The sequence below is a fragment of the Periplaneta americana genome, chromosome 15 (genome assembly GCF_040183065.1).
Source record: "Periplaneta americana isolate PAMFEO1 chromosome 15, P.americana_PAMFEO1_priV1, whole genome shotgun sequence".
In the NCBI taxonomy this organism is placed as follows: domain Eukaryota; kingdom Metazoa; phylum Arthropoda; class Insecta; order Blattodea; family Blattidae; genus Periplaneta; species Periplaneta americana.
Genome location: NC_091131.1, coordinates 175,513,445 through 175,541,340, shown reverse-complemented (window position 1 = coordinate 175,541,340; position 27,896 = coordinate 175,513,445). Strand labels below are relative to the sequence as shown.

At 34.5% G+C, this 27,896-nt stretch overlaps 1 protein-coding gene across 1 annotated transcript; it reads right to left on the bottom strand.

The window, feature by feature from the left end:
* Nucleotides 1-20,484: 20,484 nt before the first annotated feature.
* LOC138715549 (myb/SANT-like DNA-binding domain-containing protein 3) lies at nucleotides 20,485-25,776 on the bottom strand. The gene is made up of 2 exons (XM_069848613.1): nucleotides 25,518-25,776; nucleotides 20,485-23,195 (listed from the first exon to the last, which is right to left on the bottom strand). The coding sequence occupies exons 1-2, from the start codon at nucleotides 25,690-25,692 to the stop codon at nucleotides 22,576-22,578; spliced, it is 795 nt and encodes a 264-aa protein (XP_069704714.1). The 5' UTR covers nucleotides 25,693-25,776; the 3' UTR covers nucleotides 20,485-22,575.
* Between the last annotated feature and the right edge of the window lie 2,120 nt (nucleotides 25,777-27,896).

Below are 27,896 nucleotides of genomic sequence, written 5' to 3'. Positions count from 1 at the left end.
TTCAAACCCCTTATTCCGATGTTAGCATCTTCTATTACTTAAGAAAATACTCTACCTACAATTTTACAATCTATGATTTGGGAGAAAATAAAGGGTACTGCTTCATGTGGCATGAGTCCATTGCCAAAAGGGGCTGCAATGAAATTGGTAGTTGCCTACTGAAGTGGATAGAAAGAAAGAAGAAATAAAATGAAAATATAAAGGAATTCATATTTTTCTCAGGTAACTGTTCAGGACAGAACAGAAACAGGTATAGTTTTGCTCTTTATTTATTTATAAGCGAGAAGTTCAATGTTAAAATTACACATAAATTTCTGGAAAAAGGACACACACAAAATGAAGCAGATTCAATACATGCTTTAATTGAAAGAAGGAAAAAGGGACGAACAATATTTACACCTGAACAATGGATAATGCTAGTGAAAATGGCTAAAACAAGTGGAAACCCATATGACAAAACTGAAATGGCACAAAGTGATTTTAAAAACTTGAAGTCTTTATGCCCAGGTGGGTCGTTTTCGACCCATTGATTAAAATTATTTTCCACGCGAATTATTCTAGGCAACACTACGTATCTACTTTTCTTAGATGCACAAAGGTACAATGCACTTGTGAAACACGCGGGAAACCAACAAACCACGTCATTATTGCGCGGGAACTTGCCGAATAAATATGACGCAACTACTGTCTGCCTTGGAGAAGAAAAAGTGAGTAAAAACTCTGTTCAATCCGTGAATTTTATTAACAATCAGTGTTTCCTGCCAAGAAGATACAGGAGAATATGTATCTTGTATGTTTTTGTCAATATTTACGCTACTTGCTGTACAGTAGGGCTTAGAATTTAGTGTGGGTCGATAACGACCCACTAAGCACTTATTCGAGGATTACCTTTCACATAGCTTTTCATTATGAAATCATTTTGTTTTCTTATTATTTTCCTTTGAGCGATGTTTTTACGAACAACTACCTCAATAGAAGTTTGTGTAAGGATTAGGAGTGCTTTTGGGAATGATAATTCTGATAGCACTTCTCAGAATATCTCAGGCTTATTACCGCTTTCGTTTACAACATTGTTTTATTTGTGTAATGTTATATCTCACTGCTTGGGATGCACTCTGGATAGTCTTTGACGAACTAAGTAGTTCATAATTCTCGGCACTAGCGGCACCTATGAGAGAGAGAGCCGAGTGTGAATAACAATCAGAATGACCCCGTCTTGTCTTTTTATTCTCTTCATGAGAGTCCCCTACTGGGCCCATCTGAAAACTGAGATCCTTCATTACAATTTCCATAATCATAAGTATTCCCTGTTTTCAGACTCACTGGTCTGACAGTAATCTAAATTCTAGGATAGTTGGAGAGATCTGATTCTTCCGAAATCCCAAAATACGGGGCAGATATATTGATTGATCTACCTGAGGATAACGGATGCAAATTCTGGAGATGAAGATTGCAAGGACTCCGACTGAGCTCAACTACAAGCCACAGCAGAGTTAGTGACAGAGCTACCAGACATTGTTCAGCCTTATAATGAGGAAAGGGGCACCGATATTAGAAAAGATTCAGATCTTATCAGCAATGAAATTGAGAATTCCTCACCACCGACACGTAGAATAAAGTGAGAAAGAAATAAAGGTGAGCATCATGTCTAACGAACATGAAGTAGCCCCTTTACAAGAAGAGGAAATCAAAGTTCGTCTGCCTTATTTTTCGTAAATATAATTGCAATATGAGTGGAGTACATACTTCTGATATACGTGGAAAAAATGGCACATACCATTACTTTCGTGGTTACTAGATGTGTGCATGAACAATGCTTGGCTTCTCAGTCAGTCGATCATATGGAAAGTCTTTGGATGCATTCGCCGTCGGCCACGAAATAACGCAAGCCTAAAATATGACACTTCTCCAAAGAGTGGAAGATGAGTTCGTTTCTTCGATACCATCAAAGAACACCGGAGAAAGGATCACTGTTGGCACTATAGCCCAACAACAAAAACGGCGATACAAGATTTGTGGCAATGTAAAAGCATGTCAGAGGTGCACCATATCATGAGTAGAACTAAGAACTTATGTCATGTATTTTTAGTAGGTTATTTTACGACGCTGTACCAACATCTCATGTTATTTAGTGTCTGAATGAGATGAAGGTGATAATACCGGTGAAAAGTGTCCAGGGTCCAGCACCGATAGTTACCCAGCATTTGCTCATATTGGGTTGAGGGAAAAACCGGGAAAAAACCTCAACCAGGTAACTTGCCCCGACTGGGATTCGAACCCGGGCAACCTGGTTTCGCGGCCAGACGCGCCAACCATTACTCCACAGGTGTGGGCCTTATGTCATGTACCATAATTTATTGTGTGTTTCAAATTATTTATTTCTTCAAGTACAAGGTTTCCCTTCAGATTTGTGAATGTAAAATACATGTGAATGTGAATGTAGCTCTCAGGGAAATTATAATTATTATTCAATAAATATTAAAAAAAATAGTATGCGTTTTTAATATGGTAATGATTTGTTTATACATTACTTTTAAATTTAACAAGTTGCATACTACGCAAAAGCATAAATAAAACAAGAAATCATCAAAACATTATAATGAACAAATTCTCGAGGAAGTGCCTAGTGGGTCGTTATCGACCCATCCCATAAATTTTTACCGAAGTAACAAAATCAGTATTTTCATAGTTCCTCATGCTTACAACGTCCCTCTGACTCACTTAATATGATATGTGAAACAAAAATTAAAAAAAAAAATTATCTGGGCATAAATGGGTTAATCACTGACGAAAAGGGCAACTGGAATTTCACAAAAGAAAAAGAAAAAGTTGTCTGGTTGAAAGTTAAGTTAGAATTGTTCCAGAATTAGGAAAGAAGATATTCTTAAAATACAATCATTTTGATGAGCATGAACATAGTATTGACATACAGCACAAAATCAGAGGAAGACGCAAATCTTGGAAGGATATCAATCTCAAATGTGCTTACACTGCTCCACTTCCCATCTCCCAAGGTAAACTGAATGATCTGCTATTACTGTGTGATGAAAAACATCCCCACATTCCTGGCATTTATCATGGATTCTACAAGGGACTTAAAACCAGCGAAATTGCTGAAAATTGTGACAGTGATGAATAACTTTAAAATCAGTGGTATTGTGAAACATATTATATTTTTGTAAATGTTTATGTACATTTATGTTTATAGCAATGTAGTTACAATGTTTTTAACTGTAAACGGTGACATTATTGTGCCTTCTTCCGCAAGCAACACTATTGTATGTCACATACAATATTCTTACAGGGAATTCGTGTCAAACTTTCAGTATTGTAAGTAACAATACGCATATAAGGAATGATGTCAGAGAAATGCTATCATTACAATAGAGTAGGACGTCCATTTCAATAACGAAAATGTAAACAAATGAGACCTAATTAAAAATCCTGATTTTTCACAACAATCCAAAGTTGTTTTTAATCCTACTGAAAAAGTTCATTTTGTCAGTTACAATGTTATTCGATGGTACCATCGAATTTTGATGAAAATCTGTTTCGTATGAGAAAAGGTACTAATTTTATCTAAATTCACCCCTACAGTGAGACAGTTTCTTTTACATAAGTATAGTTAGAGTTTGTATATAAAACAAATATACTGCCTATAACTACTGTGTAAATTTTAACGAAAATCTGTTAGATAGAAGAAAAGTTATTAATTTCCTCTAAATGCGCCCCTTATAAGGGGTAGTTTCCCTCAAACATAACAAGAGTTGCTGTACAAAACAAATATACTACCTGTAACTACTTACATAAAATTTACTCTGTCACACGTTAAAAGTGTTAAAATTGTTAAAAAGGTATTTACCTTCGACAGACGGCCCGTTTCGACGCTATTTGTCGTCGTCTTCAGTGTCTCTTCAACTACTGCTGATTTTGGCTCTGCGATGTGCAGTTGTCGATGGTAGGGGTGGGGGTGTGTTGCTCCTATGGTGGGGGTTGGCTGTCTGTATGCTATGACGTACTATGACGTCAAACAATGTGTGCGTATTGAACTGTAGTTGCGTATTAAGTATGTATTGTGGATGTGCTATTGTATTCTTATATATTTCATATTGTTCTAGGATATTTAACTGTGAACTTTTTGGTATGATGTGTAAAATTTCCATATCTGTTTCTATATTATTATAGTCATGATTATTGTCGATAATGTGATCTGCATAATTTGATGTAATGTAAGGTTTGGTTATAGCTTTAATATGTTCGTTGTATCTTGTATGAAAGGATCTTCCTGTCTGTCCTATGTAAAAATGTGGGCAACTATTGCATTTTAATTTGTAAACTCCAGTTGAATTATATATATTTGAATGTTTAGTGTGGTTATTTAAGTATTTCTGTGTTGTATTATTTGTTTTGTATGCAATTTTGTACTGTAGTTTTCTGAATGAAGTTGCAATTTTGTGGGTATTGGTATTGTGATATTTTAATGTTATGTATTTATTCTCGCGTGCTGTTTGTGTTGGTTTGGTCTGTTTTTGTTTTGCCTTTTTTATTAGTGTGTCTATTATGTTAGGGTTGTATCCACTGTCTTGTGATATATATTTTATTGTGTTTAATTCTTCAGTGTAGTTGTCATTGTTCATTGGTATATTAATTAATCTGTGTGTCATTGTACGGAAAGCTGCATGTTTATGTTGTATGGGATGATTTGATGAATTGTGTATATGTGTTGTGGTTGTAGTGGGTTTCCTGTATATTTTGAATTCGTGTCTGTTATTTGTTTTGGTTATGGTGATGTCTAAGAAGTTTATAGCTTGCTTATGTTCCATTTCTACTGTATATTTTAATTTGGGGTGTATTTTGTTGAGTTGTTGATGTAGGTTTTCTATTTGTCTTTTGTTTCCATTATATAAGACTATTATGTCATCTACATATCGATGCCAGTACATTATTTTCTCTGCGTGTTTGTTGTTGTCGGTATTTAGTATGTGTGTTTGTTCTATGTTGTGAATAAAGATTTCAGCTAATATACTTGATATAGGTGAACCCATTGGCAATCCTTCAGTTTGTGTATAGTATTTATTGTTATGTGTGAAATAATTTTGTTTAATAATAATTCCTGTGATGTGTAAAATTTCGTTAATGTGAGTCTGTGGTATGTTATTTTTGATAAGCATTTTCAGAAGTATTTCTAGTGTTTCTGTTACTGGTATGTTTGTATATAGATTTATGATGTCAAATGATGCTAATGTTGTATTGTGTGGAATGTGTTTGTGTTTTATTTTGTTAACTAAGTCTATGGTGTTGATTATTGTTGTTGGGTTTTCAAATTGTATACTATTTCTTATAATGTTGTCTATATATTTCGCTAATTTGTATGCTGGTGCATTCTTGTAGTTAATAAGAGGCCTGATTGGTATATTTTGTTTGTGAATTTTTGGTAATGCATTTAGTTTAGGTGCGTGAAACGGGCTGTCTGTCGAAGGTAAATACCTTTTTAACAATTTTAACACTTTTAACGTGTGACAGAGTAAATTTTATGTTTTTAACAAAGTGTTAACGAGAACTTTAATCAATGTCTGCAACTACTGTACAAAGTTTCATGAAAATCTGTTAAATTGGAGAAAAATTAATAATACGAGTAGTTGTTAACTTTTCTATAAATTCAGCCCCTATAAAGGGTAGTTTCCTTTATACAAGCGTAATCGGAGTTTGTATACAAAACCAATATATAACCTATAACTACTGTACAACTTTTCATGAAAATCCGTTAGATAGAAGAAAAGTTATTAATTTTTCTCTAAATACACCCCCTTCTATTAAAAAATGAAATTGATTCGATTCTGGAATGTAGACTATGATTAGATCGTAAAAAAGTTCATTAAAAAGAAGAAAATGGCACTAAAGCAACAAAAAGTATAACATTTCCTAAATATGGCCAGTAAACATTTAAAGACCAAAAAATACAAATAAACACAAGTAAAAGTAGAGTATATTGGGTTATGTTGACGTGAAACGAGTTTATATTGTATCCTGCATTGTTTGTGATGTCTAAGAAAAAATATGATATTTCATAACTCCGAGCCCTATTCATCACTCATCAACTCACCACTATTTTCCCACTTTACTTCTGATATTCCCATCACATCCATTCTGATTCCTCTCACTGTTTCCTTCAAGTTTTCCAACTTACCTGGTACAGGCGGAGTCTTCGGTCTTCTTGTCAATCTTCTTGTCCATCTTGTCAATCTTCTTGTCCATCTTGTCCATCTTCTTTTCTTCTCTCCGTTGGATTTCGTCATGACATGTCCTTCCCCAGTATCCCCCACCCGGACATCCGATTGGGGGGATAGTTTACGTCCGGAATTTTTTACCAGGGAAAGACTCATCATGGCATTTTTATCATATAATCTTCTTGGGATATATAAATGCGGTAGCCTCCCATTGCTATCCGCACACCACTCTCTCTTTCGCATCTTAAAAGATCCCAGGGGGCCCCAGCGTGAAGGTGAGGAGAGTGGATTTGACTAATTAGGCCCTCCGGACTTCACCGAAATTTACCACAAGGGTTAAATATCAGTTCCATCAGGGTTTTTGACCCGATCAGAGACCAGGAAATCCCAATTAGCCTTTGCCCCCCATATTGAGTTTAAAGCGTTATAAAGGTCATCCATGCGAAAGAATAACTAAGATACTTATCGAACATAACACCAAGAAAGTTAGTCTTAGAGGATTTAAGATTAAAGTTACGTCATTGAAATACTAGATATGTAAAATTAACATTATTACAAGAAATAAGTATTAAATCTCAAATCTCTCCACAGTGCATATGAAGAGAAGGCATATGTCACTGTTGTTAGGGATTCGTCTGTCGGATAGGGGCGTTAAGCTTGACGGCCCCCTTAGTGCTATTCGACAGGAGTAGGCTACATGCCGGCACCGGGGTTCTCCTTCTCTCTTTCTCATCTTCATCATCATCACTCATTCCATATACTATACTTACACATACACTCACCCTAGTACAAGACATAACTCTCCACAGATACACATCATGTACAGCGTGACCTGCCGAAGTGGTGTGCAACTAGAAAATGGGGCACAGTTCTGCCATCTATCCGCAATATGCGAAACCCGAATCACGTAAAGTGAAGTGGGTAGACATTAAATACATACATACTAAGAAATAAACGTGAAGTTCTGTCTACATTAATAAATAAGATTACTATAATGGTCGATCTGCGTGGCGCAGGCGGTATAGCGCTGGCCTTCTGTGCCCGAGGTTGCGGGTTCGATCCTGGCCCAGGTCGATGGCATTTAAGTGTGCTTAAATGCTACAGGCTCATGTAAAAGAACTCCTGCGGGGCATAATTCTGGCACACTGGCGACGCTGATATAACCTCTGCAGGTGCGAGCATCGTTAAATAAAACATAATTTATTTGTTATTAGAACGACACCATTTTTAAGTTCACAAATACTATTAATTAATTTTTAGTTTGCTCATTACCTAGATGCGAAGCAGAAACAAGATGAAATCAAATGTCTATCAAGATTAAGCAAACTAACACTTCAATATTATTCATTTATGCAGTGATAAGAGAAGTTGTGAAACAAATACAAAGGAAAAATCGTGAACTGAATACAGTTTATTAAATTAATAACTATAGGATTGATATAATTCTGAAAAAAAAAGTTTCAATTTTAATTTTTATATTCGTGTGGAGTGGGGGACACACAGGTATGCATGAGATAATTTTGATTGTGCTACTAAAACCCCTTGAGTCTTGGTGTTGCCTAAACCCCAAGAGACACCGCTATAAGGAAGAACATACTGTTTTATCGTCGTTGAAATCGACATGTTTTCACACATTTGAACATAGAAGCTATCAAAAAATCTCTACAAACTAATTTCAAGAATTAAGAAGAATTGTCCGTTCAATACGTTATGAACATGCAATAATTTAACGTGTATATTTCTCAAAGCCAAAGCCTTATATTTCTAGAGGTAAACAATCTTAAGCCCTCAGTTTCCTGCTACTGCAATGCAGACCAGGAATATTTCTGGAGTAATAGTTCATGCTAATTCAATTATTTGACGTAATAAAGAAGATGAAAGTCGCAAGGCCTTACCTTGTTGGCATCATTAATTCCACTGTCTGTTATCCTAATGTTAGTTAAAGGGTCCCACTCCATGGGCTGCATGTCACTGTCAGCGTCGATGCCTTCCCACTGCATGGGCTCCTGTTGTTCCTAGAAAATTTCAGAAATGTGGAACAATAAATGGTAAAACTTTAATCGACGATGGTGAAGTTTTAAAGACTATAAACGGTGTAATTTGTCTCACTTTAGAACAAAAGTAAAGTGATGTGTCCCATGATTTAGATTGACTAGTCTTACCTAAATGAGAGGATTCTATGAAAGATTTAGAGTTCACTTTGTCTGAAAATGTTCTCTGTCGCAAGCAGATCTCTCTGTAAACCTACAATACTGCAAGTAACTTCGATAATAATCGAATCAGTGAATTACTTGAAAATTCCTGGAATTGTTTCGAAAGTTCTGAAAGACTTGTAAAAGCCGCCTAAAATGTTTAATTTAATTTAATACAGCTAGTGACAATCGGCACAGATGGACTAGGGAAAGAGACTCTGTGCTGGGATGTGAGTTTGATTACACTCCGGCTGATTGATTATAATTATGTGCATAACCTATATTTTATTTCCACGCTCTCAGAGGCAGTGCCGAAAATGCAGTCAGACAGTGCAACTTTCTACATTCGAACGTGGAAAGATAAAATGTATCCACTTTTTTTTTCTTTCCGGCAGCTTGTAAGTCTGTTATTTAACGAGGTCACTCAGCGTCGACTGAATTGGTGGAATGGAGGTGATATTAAGGCAAAATGAATCTATGGTGAGCTACGGGATTATGTGACCCAAACAATTGATCAGACCAAGTAGGCTGGAAGTAGTTATGAGATTCAATATATTTAAATTTCTGTCAACATTGAGACCGCTTCGATAATAAAAGCACCAAAAAGGAAAGATGAGTTCGTGTCAATTTAGCCGTTATTAATTGAGGGGTCTATGATTAGTTCATGGCCACCTGTAAGGCCTCTGATATTGTGAGTTCGTAACGTTGGTTAAAAATTATAGATATTTCGAAGCAATTGTTCATTCGTACAATATATTTCTATTAAATTAGAGACAGATGAAGATTTTCTTAACAGTTACTTGAATTTGAATTAGATTTAATAACAACTACGAGTATGAACATCTTATAATACATTATGCCAGTCTTTCTCAAACTTTTTTCCATTTCGGATCACTTTTAACGTAGTGTACAAACTTGGAATTCTTGTAGTCCATTTTTATTATTATTATTATTATTATTATTATTATTATTATTATTATTATTATTATTATTATTCATTTAATGAGGTGGGTGTAACTGTAGAATTGAAACTATGTTAATAATGCACATACACTCTCAAAAACTTGCATTTTCAATTTGGTTTAAAGTGCACATTCGCTATAATCAGTAGGCCTACTATGAACTTGTATAAGATTTTTAAAAGAGTAAAAAAATAATAACTTGATAAAAAATTCCAGCACACTGTGGAGTCATGGGGAATGAAACCGCAGACACACTTGCCAAGAAAGGCACAACAATAAAACAAAAATCTAAATTTAATTTCTCATATTCCTCAATAAAACGCTTGATCACTACAAAATTTTCTCATTCATACCTACAAGAAATAGAATCAAATGCTAAAGACAAAAAATGGATTACACTACTTTCCAACCCAGATATAGTCTCCCAGAGACCAAGGAAAACAGCAGTTGCAGCCTTCAGACTATTGACAAATCATGACTGTCTAGCAAGTCATCTCTACAGAATAGGTATCTCAGCTTCACCCAGTAAATCTGACATGAGCGTGTCGCATTTAAAAACACTTAAATGCCATCGACCTGGACTGGGATCGAATCCGCAACCTCGAGCACAGAAGGCCAGCGCTATACGGACTGCGCTACCCAGGTCTACTTTATTATTATTATTATTATTATTATTATTATTATTATTATTATTATTATGCATAATTGGTTCAACACAAAAAATTATCTTAATAGGTTACACAATCCACGCTATTGAAATTGGTTTGGAGTGATTTATTAAGGGTAGTATCCAAGTTTGATTTAGAAACATGTTAAAGGAATATCATCCATTGACTAAAATTATCGTATTTTATTATTTAGATACAAGTTCAATTCAGAAACATGTTGAAGGATTTATTCTTGTGCAAAAACGGATGCTGCCTGGACCAAATGATCATATTTTTATTATGTAATTACTTTATAAAGTTTGTTCTAGCATGGTCCAAATATTGATTTGTAAAGAAAGGAACTTAGAACCTTTCTCTGTATCTCTAACGTTAAGTTGATATTTAGGCCTATAGTACGGGACTGGTACACTCGTATTTAGCCTATTCATGAAAATAAGTTTCTTTGCTCTCCTGAAAACTAGCAAATTCTGACTTAGTTCCTTTCTGAAGTGTGCTATTCATTTCTAATATTAATACATTTCTCAATTTCATTTGATCATGAATTAACGCAATGCAAATCTGATAACAGTCTCATGTGTGGTATGAGAGGATTTTCAAGTTTCATTATTGTTAGAATTATTATTTTCTGTATTTTATGTAAATATTAAGATATACATGTACACTAAATTGAAAATGCAAGTTTTTGACAATATATGTGCATTATTAACATAGTTTCAATCCTACAGTTAAACCCATTTCAATAAATGTGTAGCAGCAGCAGTAGTAGTAATAATGTAATTTGTTTTCATAGATAAATACGCACAGAATCCAGATATGAAACTGATAAATGTTATATTTCTTTTTAGATCTTTAATAGTATTAATAATAATGAAATATAATAATTAATATTTATTTTGTAATATTAAGATTATATCATAATAATTATTATTGGCGATGTTTCATATTTTATTGATTCATAGTTTCGTGACTTTGTACACATTTTTCAGTATTCTCCAAATTTAAAATACCAGTTAAATACAATTTATGATTCACAGAATTCCAAACTTTCAGAAGCGCTGCATTATACTATTTCCGTTGTATTTATTGGTAAGGAAGGATGGTCATAAAAATGTAATGTATCAAAACCACAAAACTTCACTGTCCACAGTAAATTTTTAATTGCTTTGCACGTTCGGTAGTGTTTTTAAATGTGCCTGTCCAATTGAGGCGTAATTATCAGCCCTCAATATACACATTTATCCCTAGAATCGCCACTGATGCTACAAAACGTAAATTTTTTTATTCCTTACTTATTGTTGCAGTTTTCAAGCAAGAATCATAAAATAACTTAAAAAGCTCACCTCAGCGGGAAGAGGTTCATCCTGATTGTCCCATGGGTATAGAACCGAGCTCCTCAATACACATCTTGTCTTTATTGGCTTTTAAGGAACCCGGAGGTTCATTGCCGCCCTCACATAAGCCCGCCATCGGTCCCTATCCTGAGCAAGATTAATCCAGTCTCTATCATCATATCCCACCTCCCTCAAATCCATTTTAATATTATCTTCCCATCTACGTCTCGGCCTCCCCAAAGGTCTTTTTCCCACCGGCCTCTCAACTAACACTCTGGATTCGCCCATACGTGCTGCATGCCCTGCCCATCTCAAGCGTCTGGATTTAATGTTCCTAATTATGTCAGGTGAAGAATACAATGCGTGCAGCTCTGCGTTGTGTAACCTTCTCCATTCTCCTGGAACTTCATCCCTCTTACCCCCAAATATTTTCCTAAGAACCTTATTCTCAAACACCCTTAATCTCTGTTCCTCTCTCAAAGTGAGAGTCCAAGCTTCACAACCATATAGAACAACCGGTAATATAACTGTTTTATAAATTCTAACTTTCAGATTTTTTGACAGCAGACTAGATGACAAAAGCTTCTCAACTGAATAATAACAGGCATAGACATACACATACTCTCCATAAAACGCTATCTTTGCTTGCTTTAATTGAAATCAAAAATCATGATGGCGGTTTAATATGTCATCTGCATTGTTGAAGACTGCATTGTTATGTGTTGAGCAATGAACGCGAATTCCATAGAGAATGAAAAAAATGGATCAAGCGCTAGTGAGTAGAAGCTGTAGCCACAGTCTAGTATATACAGTCACGAAGCTATACCAGACTGTGCTGTAGTACAGTCACTGCAGATAAGAAAATTGATAGTACTTTGGTTGAGAACTTTCGATCTTATTTTAAAATGTAGTCAACCGACCGCAAGGAAATTTAAATATCGTCGTTTTCATATTTTATATTTAAAACGTATTTTTAATTTTTCTGAAGAAATTGATATAACGTACATTTTATGAAGCAGTTATGTATTACATTACTGTTAGGCTACTTGATTTTTATCAACAGTAATCTCACTAGATAATGTCCGACTTTGTGTCAAGAAGAGATTAAAGAAATTCAATATTACCACTCAAGTTGGGCTCATAGAATAATAATATGGTACCTATTTGCCACTGAGATACTTAAATTCAGAAGTCTTGCAGAAATATTATGCACACTATTCGAAAGAGACTTGAAATTCTCACAAAGTCATCAGAAATCCATACAAAATATTAATATTTTTTATCACAGATCATGAATTATGTATTCCATTTTAAAAATAAATAGACCAAAGTGAGCAAATAATTATATTTAGTCTAATAATTTGTCGACATCTGTAGTTATGTATAATTGTGGGGGCAGGGTAGAGCAAACAACTCCACTTTGAATTCTGTTTTTAGAAATACACGGAGGTACAAATTGAACAGTATTTAAAAATCTGAATCTGCTGTCAGTGGTACCATCAAATGTTTAACATTCACACCATGTATATATATATATATAATGCAACTTTAAATTTCCATAATAAATAGACGATAAAAATCAATTATGGTTATTACACAACTTCTATGCCCGTGTGCACCATTCTCGATTAAAATTTGACCATAGTTAAGTTGGCACTTGACCTTCTTCAACGCCAATTTGCGAGGAGTGGATCAGGACAGCACGTTTGCACATCTCCTTTTTATGTTAGGTTAGGTTCTTTTCAAACTGAAATGAAGAGTGAAGATTTTGTCACAGTTAAAATTACTCTAACCTAACCTAACATAACATAAAAAGGAGCTTTGAAAGTATTTTATCTTATATTTCCAGTGTTCCTGATCATCTTGAAAAATATGTAAGAATTTAAAATATACAATCTGGATATCCCTGCTTTGTTAAAAAAAAACATATGCATATTAAATGGTTAGGTTAGGTTAGAGTAATTTTAACTGTGACAAAATCTTCACTCGTCATTTCAGTTTGAAAAGAACCTAACCTAACATAAAAAGGAGATGTGCAAACGTGCTGTCCTGATCCACTCCTAATTTGCGGAGTTCATTCATTTCATTCATTCATTTATTTTATTCCATAGATCTTACATGAGCAATGAAGCTTTAAGATGTGGAACATGTCAACATTTTACAATATTACAATTACAATTTTTACAAATTTTTATAGTTTTACAATTTAGTAATTTTCTACAATTTTTACAATGTTGTACAATTTTTTTACATTTTGGCGAGATGTAGTGAGATGAAATGAGGTCCGAGGATTCGCCAAAATATTACCCGGCATTTGCCTTTTCGGTGGGGGAAACCTCGGAAAAACCCAACCAGGTAATCAAATCAAAGGGGGTAATCAAATCAAAGGTGTTGATGCCAAGGACTCGCCATAGACCATCCGGCTTCAGTCCCACGGCTGTGGAAAACCTCGGAAGAAACCAAAGTCCAAAGGGGGATCCAACCCAAGCCCGAACGCAGCTCCGGAACAGCAGCCCAGCGAGTCTGCCGACTGAGCTACATCGATGGCTCTACTAAAAGTATACAATACATAGCCAATCAGATTATTAAATTTACAAACGCAAGCGATCATTCATCAGTTGAGCTATATTATAATACAAAACAATTAAATTAAATTTAAGGCATAAACAATTCAACCAGTTGTGATATACAGAAATTGATAATACATATCATGCAGAGTACTTCAAATTACAAACACAAACAATTTATCAGTAGAGCTATATAGATTACTTTTCAATTTAAAGCATATACAATTCATCGGCCAAAACTATACAAATATATACAATACAAAGTAGCATACTTTCATTAAGCTATACAAATTTGTGCAATTAATATCAAGTAGATTAATTCAATTTATAATCATAAACAATTCATCAGTTGAGCTATACATATTACCATTCAATTTACAGTAGGTCTATATACAATTCATCAGTAGAGCTACACAGACTAGTAATCATTTTAAGAACATATACAATTCATCAGCCAAACTATACAAACATATACAATCAAATTAGTTCAATTTACAAACTTATTTTCGTTAAGCTATACAATTCATATGAAGTAGATTAATTCAATTTATAAGCTTAAACAATTCATCAGTTGACCTATACAGTATACTATTCAATTTACAGTACATACAATTCATCAGTTATGCTAAACAAAAAATACAATACATAGTAAACAGATTAAGTCAATATAAAAACATATTTTAGTTGAGCTATATAAAATTGTACATGTCATTTAAGTAGAATAATTCAATTCACAAGCATAAACAATTCATCAATTGTGTAGAAGGTATGAGTATGTAGAAATTTGGTATCAATCTCGATCAAAGTTAAACAAGCGAGTTGATGATGATCAAATTTGATCACGGGTGTGGGACTGATTATCTTGAATTGAACATGGTCAAGTCGAGAAAACCAAAATGGCAGCACGATTTGACGTACTTGATGGAATCGAAGATGAAATTATGTATTTTGAACACGCAAATCACTGCGGAAATAATAGAATTGGTGTTATTGTAGAAAGAGGAGATCCTCTCGAAGATCTGAGAGACAGAAAATTTGAAGAGAGATTTCGACTGAGTACAGAAACAGTGTGGTGGTTAGTGGACCAAATGAACGATAGGTTAGAGTTCCCTACCAACAGAAATAATCCCGTTTCTCCTATGAACAGAGTTTTGGCAACTTTACGATCGTATGCCACAGGTGCCTTTAATATTGTTATCAGGGACACTGCTAATATACATCGAACAACAGTGCAGCGTATCACCAGTGAAGTGTCGGAAATCATTGCATCGTTCTTTCCACGCTTCATTGTTTTTCCAGCAAGGGCCGATGTACAAAATGTAATGGATGGATTTCATCAAATAGATGGATTTCCGGGTGTGATAGGAACAATAGATTGTACACATATTAGAATTCAATCTCCTGGGGGAGACAATGCAGAACACTTCCGTAACAGAAAAGGTTATTTCTCTTTGAATTGTCAGACAATCAGTGATCACAATCTATTGATAAGGGATATTGTGGCAAGATGGGCAGGATCTGTGCATGATAGCACCATATTTCGTAACTGTGCTCGTAGAGCACAATTTGAAAATGGTGAAATACCGCATGGGTATTTATTAGGAGATGGAGGTTATGCCTGCAAACCATATTTATTAACTCCACTGTTAAATCCACTAACTCCAGCCGAACAGCGATATAATAGAGCGCACATTAAAACAAGGAACACTGTAGAAAGGCAGTATGGTATATGGAAAAGAAGGTTTCCAATACTGTCAGTGGGTTTGAGATGTGGTCTGCAGAAAGCCATGACTGTAATAACGGCTACTGTATAACATTGCCAGAAGCACCAGCAATGAAGAACCGCCTGAAGATCCACAGATGGTGCGACTACTAGAGGAGTTACGAGGTTTAAGAGGTCCTGACATTGATGATGATGATGAACCTGTTCCCCAAGGAGAGTTGATGCAGCGCAATGATGCTGTGCCTGGGAGAGCATTTTGTCAAGCTATAATTAACCAACATTTCCAATAAGGTAAGTCAGTCAATAGCATCAGTGTAATAACATTGAACATTAATTTTTGCTTTTAATTATAAACATTAATTTTAACTTTATATTTAGCAATTTCTGAAACACTTATTTTTTAGACAAAGCGCTAGAGTCATTCCGTGTCAGTGCAACCAAAACATGTCACCCACTGATAGCGATTGTTATGATATTTGGTCATGAATTTTATGTGTACCAGTACAGAAATCTGGCAGAATTTTAGATTATTCCATTGTTGCATGAGTGCGTTACAGCCTGTTGAAGTTCATGTGTTCTCACTCAGTAACTGATATTGATGAGTGCAGAGTGGAACAAATGTAGATATAAAAAGTAAAGAATGAACACCAGAGCCTTGATTATTCCTTTATTTTATTCAATATACATTGGAGAATTTCACAATATGGCTTCTTGGTATCAGTATGCTGGTAATTTAGTTACCTAAATGTCAAATTACTTCAAAAATTTAGATATGTATATTTGCTGTATATTTAGAATTGTAGATTTTTTTTAAGTGTGCACCAGTCTTTACTAGGGAAGAAAATTGTTTTTTAGAAATGAGAGGTTCTCGAGAAAAACTCTGCTTTGCATCATATTTCTGAAAAGTTTGGGTAATTCACTTAGGCTATATATGGAATATTGATATAGGCCTACGAGTATTTTAGATAGTGTAAACTTGCTGTTGGCTTATTACTTTTTTTACTGTACAGGTATAATCTCTAATACTATAACAGTCTCAAAAGTCAATGTTGTTTGGTTGCTAATGCTCTGTGTATTGGAGTTCTTCCATTTGCCTTCTTGCTTCCCAGTATTATGACAGATGTGTACTGTTAAATTTGTACAATTCTTGAGGTGTGTCATATCCATTATAGTATTTTCTTCTTTACAAAATAAATAATTAGGAGTATGAAAAATATTTATTTTATATAGATAAGCAGCCAAGCAATCATATCACATATATAATTGAAAAAGTGCGACGACACCTTTCATTTGTGGGCATTCTGGAATTAAATTGTTATTGTTTAATAAGATATTCCATTGCTTATTTATACTCTCATGTACTAATTTTTTGTGTATTTCTTGTTGGATGATTTTCTTAATTATTACTTTGGAAAATTGAAACGATAAACATGAATCATTGTGCCTTTTTAAAATTTTTGTTAAGAAATCTGCTATCTCATTAACAAGAATTCCACAGTGTGAAGGAATCCATTGCAAAACTATTTATTGTGAAGAGATAGTGTTTGACACTTTGGTGAATTTCAGTAATTCTTTTTGTTGCATAGGTGTTTGCATTAATGGCTTGTATAACTGATTTAGAATCGCTAAATATAACAGCTTTATTAAAGAGGTTACTGTGATAGAAAAGTTGTTTTTATATAGAATTGACTGCCTCAAGTTCTCATCAAAGTGAGTTGAATTTTGACCTAGAAATATATAAAAGCAAAATAATTTATTATATATTCCAGCACCAGTCGTATTATTAAAGTTATTGCTGATTTTAGAACCATCGGTGTAGATGTGTACCCATTCAGTTTCTGGAATCTTGTGTTGATAGTGTTATATTGTAATTTGGATTTTTAATCTATTGACAGGATAAGATGGAAGTTGTAACCTTTCCATACTATATTTGTCTAATGGTAGGCTATATTGGATTTTTTTTTTTTAGATATTTAACTTTCTGTATGAAACCTTGTTGGATCTCTAAACTTGTACGAGTATCTGAGAAGGTTCTCCAGTAGTCTACGTTAGCTATTCTTTTCAGTCTTTCATATAAAATAAGGCTGTGTTGATTTCTGTCTGATTGTAATGGAGTGTTATCTGTAAAACCTTGTCATAAAGTCAATGCATATGCTGCCTTTTGTTCAGATACTGATACCTGTCAAGGGTCTGTTAATGACAAATAAACTAACAAAAGAAGAGCAGAATTTCTGTTATGGAGAGAAGATATAGCAATATCAAGTCTTCTAACAAAGGCAACATGCTGTGATTACCATGAGAACAAATAATTATCTCTGGAGGTTTTCACTCATAGTGAGACAGTGTAATTTGTTTAAAACACACAAAAAAACATTATATCTGGTTTGAAAGAGATATAGCCTACCTTGTTAATGCCAGGAAATTACAGAGGAAAGGACATAATGCTGCACTTGGTATAAAGATGTGTCCAAATTGCAGGAAAAATGATACTTACTTACTGGCTTTTAAGGAACCCAGAGCTTCATTGCTGCCTCACATAAGCCCGCCATTGGTCCCTATCCTGAGCACAATTAATCCATTCTCTATCATCATATCCCACTTATTTGAAGGATTCGTAACAAGCTGTTTTTTACGGTGATGGGTTGTTAGCCCTTTGCCCAACCCCCAAGCTTATATATATATATATATATATATATATATATATATATATATATATATATATATATTTTCATATATGCAGGAAAAATGATAAAAAAAATAATCGAAGTTTCTGAGGAAGCAAACAGTCCAGTCCTTTGGATGATCTTGTAGTCAAGCTGTTATGGAAATTTTCTTTAAAGAGGGTATAAATGAAAGCCTTGTTAGTTTGGGTGTCTCAAGATCCATGGCATCCTACAACACAGAACGGCATCTGTAGCCAAATGTAAAATAGAACTTGCATCAACTTCTCTCAAAGCAAAACTAGGTAAATTTTATATGGGGGGGGGGGGACCCTTTACCCTGATTCGGCTTCACTACCTGAAGAGGAAACACTTAGAACTGAAATAAAGCAAAAGACAGAAGATTTTGATATACTTTTAGACCTAATAATGCAAAAAATTCAAACTGTAACTAGCAGGGAAAAATTTAGTTACTAACACTAGTTTCTTAAAGTTGGTCAAAAAAGAAAGAGAGTGAAACATTTCAAGCGACTGACTATACAGTTAGGCAATGTAGAAAACGTGTGAAAGAGAAAGGGAGACTTTATCTTCGAAACATAAGAAGAGGAAAGAAGCTAGCAGACGAAACAGTGAAAATGGTAACTGGCTTTTATAATAATCTGAATTTACCAGAATATTGTCAGGCATCAGAGACAAAGCATTTAAAAAAATGTACATGAACAGAAATGCCTTATACTTTGCAATCTGCAAGAACTGTACTCTACTTTTAAAGCAAAACCCTCTTCCACAATAGTTTGTTTTTCAACATTTTGCCAATTTATTAAGACCAAAACACTGTGTCAGCAGGATCACCAGGAACACAATTCCGTGTGTATGTAAAATACACAAAAATATCCAGCTCCTATTGACCAGTACAGAATTAAAAAAAACAGCAGTAAAAATGCAGAAGCGTATCTGAAAATGTTAGTCCCTTTTTTATATTTTTCTAGAAAGGGGGTCCATAGCTTTCACCATATTTTCAAAGGGGCCCCTTTTTCCAAAAAAAGATTAAAAACAACTGTCCTAGTGGAACTGACAATATTTTATCACTTTATTTCAATATCTTTTTTTCAAATTAGTGTTTTGTATTTATAATATATTTACATTATGTGCACAACTAAATGTTATCATTATGATTTTGCTTTAAGCATATACTTGTTTATATTTTTTTCCGTTTTTTTTTTTTTTTCAGTAACCAAGGAAATGTCTGGAATAATGCTTTACTTCCCTATAACTTACTTCACTGATGACAGTCTTTTTTTAAATTTTATATTACTTGCATACACTCATCTCGAACAGTAGAGCGTTCGCGTGCTAAGCGAAGGGTCCCGGGATCGATACCCGGCCCCGGAACAATTTTTCCTTGAAATTATTCAAACCTGCTTTACAGGGAGCTACTACCTGAAAGCCAGATTTGCATGATTTGCATAGTATCATATGTTTGAGCATGCCTGATGTTGTAATGTGGCTCAATGTTATATTCTCTCCCTATAACAGAGTGTCTGCATACTAAGTGTTTGGCAAGTTTGTCAGTTTGAACAAAAAGAGTCACTTTAAATGTAGTGCTGGTACTTTTCTGTTCTCTTTGTAAATAGCTTCCTTACTGTAGCATAAAATACTTCGATCTTCAGTAATTTCATCCCTATGTAATTATGCTATGTTTAATTTGTACTTCAGTAACTAATTCTTTCTTTGGTCTTAACTTCTATAATAAATTGTCCAGTCTGTATTACACAAGTAATGTTTAGTACTTTGATTTTATTGTAATTGTAAATTTAATATTAAATTATATTTTTGATATTGTAGTTGTAATCCCCTGGTAGAGGGAAAGAGAAGGCTATGGCCTTATCGCTCTCTACCAGGTTAAATAAATATTGTATCAATAGGTCTATCCATGATACAAACCACAAGCAACCTTACTGCTAGGTTACAATAGGTCTTAGTGCGCGACACTGTCTGTTTTCATGTACAAAAGTTTCCAGCACCCGCCCATCTTCTGCACTGGGCGATATGCCCACCATGAGTACGTCTGATCTACAACTTCTGTAGGGAAACACTTAAAGAAATTGAAATTTTTCTTTGTACCATAAAAGACATAATGAACTTGTGTCCAACTGAATAAACGATTTCAGCAAGCTTTTATAATTTCTGGTACTCATAGTCTACATCAATTTGTGCCCTAGTCAATAAATGAAATTGGTGCGAAAAGGTTAGTGCTGATGAACATTACAGCATCATCTCACAATGGAAGTGCAATAATTACAGTTGGAGTGCAAACTCCAACGTGGCTTGTGTATATGATTCATACTGGTGCAAAAGATTTGCAGAAGCAGTAAATACTGATGAAAGGGATATAACTGTTAAATGTATGCGTCCACATGGCCCAGCATTATCATATTATAGGCCTCAAAGTGATACCTGTGAGGTTACTTTTGAGCATTACACTGTGTGAAGGCGTATGCACACAGCAACAGGAAGAACATAACAAGTGACCAAGGAAACAAATTGAACCCATTAATTCCAAATGACAGGAACATTAAGGAAATAAAATGTCAACAAACATTTGTGTGAAAATTATATTACTAAACTTGGGCCCGGGGTACAATTATAAATGTCTATTTTTGTTTGTATCAGATATGTAGTGGTTCTAAAAGCTATGTTGCTCCACATTTAGACTTTATTATGATGTATCATGTACAACCTTAGACACAAAAAATGACGGGCCGCCATACAAAGTCCCCTTTGGAAGACTTCAATTGATTCAATGAGAGCTTAGGTTAACACATGAAGAAATTTCTTATGCATGACTCCGCTCTTTTTCTTCTTTGTTTTGTTAGTTGCTTTTATTTGTCTGTTTATAGGTGTTATGAAGATATATGTGTTATAAGGAAGATATATTCAAATAATAAATTAAGTGCAAAATAAATATCCTTTCCCTAGTCGTGTAAACCAAGTGCTGTCCAAAATGGACTTAGACAAATTCACACTACAGGACATCAGTCATTTTTTGTGTCTAAGGCTGTGTAAGTATATACAGTTAAAATATGCACGCGCGCGCGCACACACACACACACACACACACACACACACACACACACACACAGATATATATTTTTTACAAATAGCAGCGCATAAACTGAATAAAGTTATACAAGCTTAGGAAATGGCAATTTCAACCACAAAAACAAAAATGATGACATTCATAGGCCAAGAACCAGTAAGAAGTAAAATAGTTACTAATAATAAAATCACTGAGCAAACAAAGTCATTTAACTATTTAGGATGTTTACTATCTCATGAGAATGAAAATAATTACATCTCAAAGTTCCTAAAAATAACAGGACTCATAAATAATATTTTTTAACCTACAAAATGTTCAAGGAGTACCTACTAGAGTAAAATTTATAACACTTTGGCACTTCCAATGTTAATGTATGGCAGTGACATATGGACTCTAGAAACATATGATAAATCAAGAATTAGAGCGGCTGAAATGAAGTTCATGAGAAAAACTGCGCAATATAGCTACTTTGTTAGATAGCAAGGCTAATAAACAAATTTTAAATTACCAGTAACTAAAAGTTACATCAGTGCTGGATTAAATACAAAAATAACTGGTTTGAACACATCCAATGGATGCCACGACATTGTCTCCCAAGAATAATGAAAAATTTCCAACCTTGGGGAACAAGACATTAGGAACGACCATTGAAACAACTACTGATAACTGAGACTGAAACGGATTAACCATTTGGCCCAAATCCATGGAAAGTGTTATAATGATGTGTGTGTGCGTGTGTGTAAAAGAAAGCAAACAATTATAATTTCACATCAATAGTAATTTCAAAATCTTCAATAACAAACAAACAATTAAATACAAGAATCAAATACAGTTATTCCACTTCTGCAGCAATTTTTGTTTCTGGAGTGCCTTATAAACCGTGTTTGTGACATATATGCAATTTTTATATTTTCATGAAGCTATAACAAAGAATGGTGCTACAGGTAAAACAAGTATTTTGGTTATGTTCATATCTCAGGTAAGCAAACATGTTCACCTAATACGAAGATGATCTGAGATGGTGGGTGACATTTTGAAAGAATATTGGTTGAAATGACACGGAATGACCCAGTTGAAAACTGGAAGAAACAGTGGTAGGCATTTTAATTAACAGAATTTTTTTTTTTCCAGTATTTCAGTTTCTGTCATAACACTGAAATTTTTAAGTTTTTTATCCTAATTTCTTTTAGATGTTCTTCCTCCATCATTCGTAATTGAGTTTCCAGTACACTTATTCTTTTTTTAAAGGTGTCAGCTACAGCTTCACATGAAGGTTTTGGTTTTTGAGGCATCCGACGACGATTCCATTGGTACTGCGTGGAGCTGGCTGGGGTCTTGGAGTGTGTCACTTCCTTTTCTTGGGAGATACTAGGCGATACCATATCGACTGGTGTCTGTACATTTACTATCTGTGTGATGTCCTGTATTATAGTAGCTGATACTGTTGATGCCTGCTCAACTGGTTCCATTTCAGGAGCAGTTGATGTTGATGGTACCTCATACTGTGTAGTTACTACTGACAAACTACCATCATACAAAACGTCACCCTGATAACTAGTATCAGAGTCAAAGGCATTTTGTAAGGGTCTTATAGAATGGCCCATAATTTCTAGTAGTTTAGGGTCAATGTTTGTGGTTTTAATGTTCTTTTTTCCTCCGCCAGTCTTATATGTCTCTACTTTCTCATCTGCAAGGTCTTTGCGTAGACGTCTTTTTAAATTCTCATAGCATACTTTTAGATTTTGTGTAGACCTTTTTGTTACACCTAAAACATAAAGAAACATAAATATGTAAAAACCATGTTAATAATTATGCTGCTATATAGAAAATGTGGGTTAAATGTATTCACAATCTCTATTAATGTATAATTTTCAACCATAAGTACAATATACTTCAAACTTTGTAGGGGACCCTGCATAATAAGCTTATTTAATTTTAGAAAGAAAGGAACTTGTGTAATTTTATTTAACTCATCACAGCTTCCAATAACTCCACATTATATTAAATTTTTTACTTTTTATTTTAGTAGGTTATTTTACGACGCTTTATCAACATCTTAGGTTATTTAGCGTCTGAATGAGATGAAGGTGATAATGCCGGTGAAATGAGTCCGGGGTCCAACACCGAAAGTTACCCAGCATTTGCTCATATTGGGTTGAGGGAAAACCCCGGAAAAACCTCAACCAGGTAACTTGCCCCGACCGGGAATCGAACCCGGGCCACCTGGTTTCGCGGCTAGACGCGCTAACCGTTACTCCACAGGCATGGACCATTATATTAAATGTTCATTATTTACAACGAGATCAGTGCTGGATTTCGTAACTTTTTTTTCTGCAAAACCTCGATTTAAGTGCTGTTTTACAAAAAGAATGTGAAATTTTTTTTGGAAATATACACTCACTGTACAGCAAGCCTGGCTTGTCACTTTAGTTTAGGTTTGCTTAGCTTAACTTAGGTTTGGTGTATTTTATTAACAGTTTTGCCAAGTGTCAGGTTTTAAAACTGACCAGCATTTTCTAAAGTTTGTCAGCTTGTCAGTTCATACCTGTTGTCAGCTTTTGTCACAATTGCTGTGCCAATGTCTATTTTGTATTAATTAGTTTATTTAAGTTTTCAATATACATTTTTATAGAAACGACTAAATGAAACTCAGAACTCTCTCTTCCATTGCATGTTGCAAATTAAACTATGATGGAAAGTGCCCTGAACAAGTGTTTGACAAAAAATATTTTAATAAAGTCAGATGTACCACACTGAAGAGTATAATAAAAATAATTCATAGTAATCTGGCTATATTTGTTGTGTGTTTTACATTTCCAATGCTGAATAATTTGTTATTGTATGCATGATAATGTATTTACTTATTTTATCTTATGAAAATAATAATTAATGGTGTCAGCTTATTTTTGTTGTTTTTAACACGAATTTTAACTTGGCAACCCTGTATTAATAAAAAAGAGAGAAAATTGTTTAAAAATATGTTCTTTGTGTGTTTTTGTGAAGTAAAAAGTAGTTCAAAATAGTTTAATACTGACCTCACTGTAAATAGGCTATTTACCTATTACATATTATTATGTTCAATTGATGTAAATTATTTAATTTATCAGATAACTGTCATGTTCATTTGTATTAATGTAGACTGCTAGAATTTTTTAAAATTATAATACTACTTGATTATGATATTGAACACTGATATAAATTGCAATAAATTTATTTTATTCACTTCTGCCTAATCTTCAGTTTCATTTAATCGCTCCTTACACTATCCAACAGTTTTCACAGGGAGGTCTAATAATATATCGATGGCTAAAAAGTGATATGTCTCTGCAAGTTTGCAGATGAATAATAAAAATGTTTTTTTTTTTTTTAAATAGACTAATGTTTTATATATGTTTCTAGGGACTTTACTTGAGAACAAAATATTATTTAGGCCTAACTGTCCAATTTTGTTAACATAATAATAAAGTAGTTATTATATGCCGGCAATAATATAGTAAAACTAAATGACCATTTTGTGGAACACGAGATTATCACTTATTAGCTATAGATTTGCAGCTTCAAACTATTAGGACCTACATGACGTTTTGGACAATTAGGCTATTGCCACTTGAATTAAGAGAAATTACAAAGATACCTTCCTTTCCCTCTTACTCCAAAATTCCAACCTTGTGAACACAAAATAAATGGATAAATTTCAGAACAAGGATACTTTCCTTTCCCTCTTACTCCAAAATTCCAATCTCGTGCACACAAAATAAACTGGCACTAAAAACTTCCTTTTCGTATGCATGATGATGCGTATTCGACATACACAGACGAATTGCTTTTTTTTTTTTTATTTTAAAATAAGTTAGTGAGGTATCCGTATAATGAAATTTTCCCAAATAAATTATTGGCTTTGCAATGTCTCTTCGTAAGCAAGATGATGAGAATTCGACAAATACATACAAATCTGCTCTTTTAGTAGCCTATTTCAAGATAATTGTCAGTGAGGTATCCGTATACTAAAATTTTCCCAATTCTTATCAAAAGTATGAAATAACCACTGTATAAATTATGTGGAATTATGTAAACACGTATAACTCACCTGGAACAGCGTTGAATTGTGAGGTTAAATCCAACCAGGTAGCCTGCTTTTCTCTTAGAGAACTTCCGTCAGTACTTTTATTCTCTAATATAGATGCCGAATTGCTGACGAGTTCTAAAAGAATTCCCACTTCAAACTGTGAGAAGTTCGGTGCTCTTTTCTTTTTTTCTTCCATGAAACTAGTTGTTTTGAAACCTGTGAGGATGTTTGAAACAGTCCGACAAGGCGACAAACAAAAACGAAGCGATAATTGACAGAGTGCGTTCGTTCGCTGTTTTATACGCGGTTACCTAGTGCTCAGATGATTCTTCTCAAGCGAGCGTACCGTCAGCTGACGGTACTAAGATGATCGAGGGAAAATGTCAGTGCACCGCATCTGTAACTTGATCATTGTCAAGAATTGACCATGTTTCCGTGATTGCTGATAAACGGGCTAGATGATCGAGAATGGTGCACACGGCCACTAATCTAGTTTAAACCTATGAAGGTAAGCTTGTTTTTCCATGCTCTGTAACAAGTGCTGTGAACTCTGGTGATATAGAGATTTTGAGTTAATCGTTGTTCTATTGTTGGAAAGAATAATTTGCATGTGGCACCTTTTTGTGTGTTTTTCCATTGACTCTGCCACTTTTCAAGACATTTTTTCCCCAGGTCAGTGACAACTGATGTTACAGGTTTCCTGTTATAGATTTATAGCTAGTTCACTATTTTTGGCTGCTTCTTTGGCAAGTCTGTCTGCCAATTCATTGCCTTCTATACCAATATGTGCCTTTACCCATCCAAAGTGAATTGTCCAGTTGAGATCCTTAAGTTGGCGAATCTTCTTTCGAATTACGTCTATTATTGGGCTATGTATAACAATGTTTTTCAGTGAGGCAAGCGTCACTTTGCTACCAGTGTGAATGGCTGCTCTTTTGTTGTCGTTAGTACAGTTGAGGAGAGATTGTAGTTGTTCCAGGGACTTCAAAATGGCTAAAGCCTCGGCCTGATTGTTTGAGCAATTTCGATATAGTCTGTACTTAAATTTCTTTGTCAGAGTTCTATTTACACATATTGTTACTCCTGCACAACTTTGTCTTCGATTTTGCTGCCGTCCCTGAAGATATCTACCTGGCATGATGTTGAGCCATTTATTTCATATATTGTGCTGGGTGTGGCCAGTCAACAGGTAGTGGGAGATCATAATCACATCTTCTCTCTATGTGGTGTTTACCCATAAATACATTTATTTGAATTATCGTAACAGCAGCAGATGTTTTACATTCGAGCTGCACTTTTTCTTCTATTACCATTCACTCCTACCGACCATCACACAGGAGGCTTCAAAGAGATAGTTCTATAGGCCTTAGCCATCTTTATATCAATTATAAGACTTTGTACCCTCTGCAACTTCCGGAGGTTTGCTTGTTTATATATAGAATCTCGGTATGTGCACCCGCATGCGCGTGTACACGTGTGTGTCAGAGATCCTATTATGAATGATAAGAGTGAAGAAAATGAAATTTGTCTTTTTCGTCGCTTTTATCATCCTATCTTTGCTTTTATCATTACTCCAGTACACACACCTCAATGACAATGCATGGTTCAATTCTCTCTGATATAGCATCACTGCTTCTTTTATAATTTATCATCGCTCCAACATGTACATTAAGAGCTATCGTTTGTCTGAGCTTAGATCAAATGCATGATATAGTATACTAGCATGAATAAATTGAATCGAAATATCGAGAAACCCCACATGTCTAGGAAACTAAACTTTTCGTTGAAAGACATCCAACTCTTCCTATTCCTTATTAAATTAAAAATATTTTCATTACCTTACTTTAAATGTATAGAATCTTTATAACTTACGAATAACTCATGTGCTTGTGAAAAATCATGTATTTATCTCCAAGAAAAAAGCAGGTTATATCCCACTTCTGAAAACCAAATTTGTCGTGCTCTCCTTGTCTATTATTCCACAAGGATGGCAGATGAGAATTATTTACGTTCATCACCTCCTTATTATTCTACTATGTTACACTATCAGGATTCTGACACCACTACTGTAGAACAGTAGGACTACAAGGAACTTCATACAGAATTCCTACTTGGAAATAACTTGTGGTATTCGTAAATTATTAGAAATTTGCACTTCTAGTAACTGAAGTCTAGTTCACAACACAACAAGGTTTATTAAGACTGTAAGTTGGATGAACCTTAAAGGATACATATTGTTGACTTGTTGCCTCTACGTATTGGTGATGGGTCTTCCTCTTCTGATGCCATGGTGTTATCAGATGCAAAGTCTAAACTTCTTCCTCACAGAAGGATAAAGCCTTCTTGTCGACTTCATGATGTCTTGCTAGCAATGGTTGAACTACTGACTGTCTAACTCGG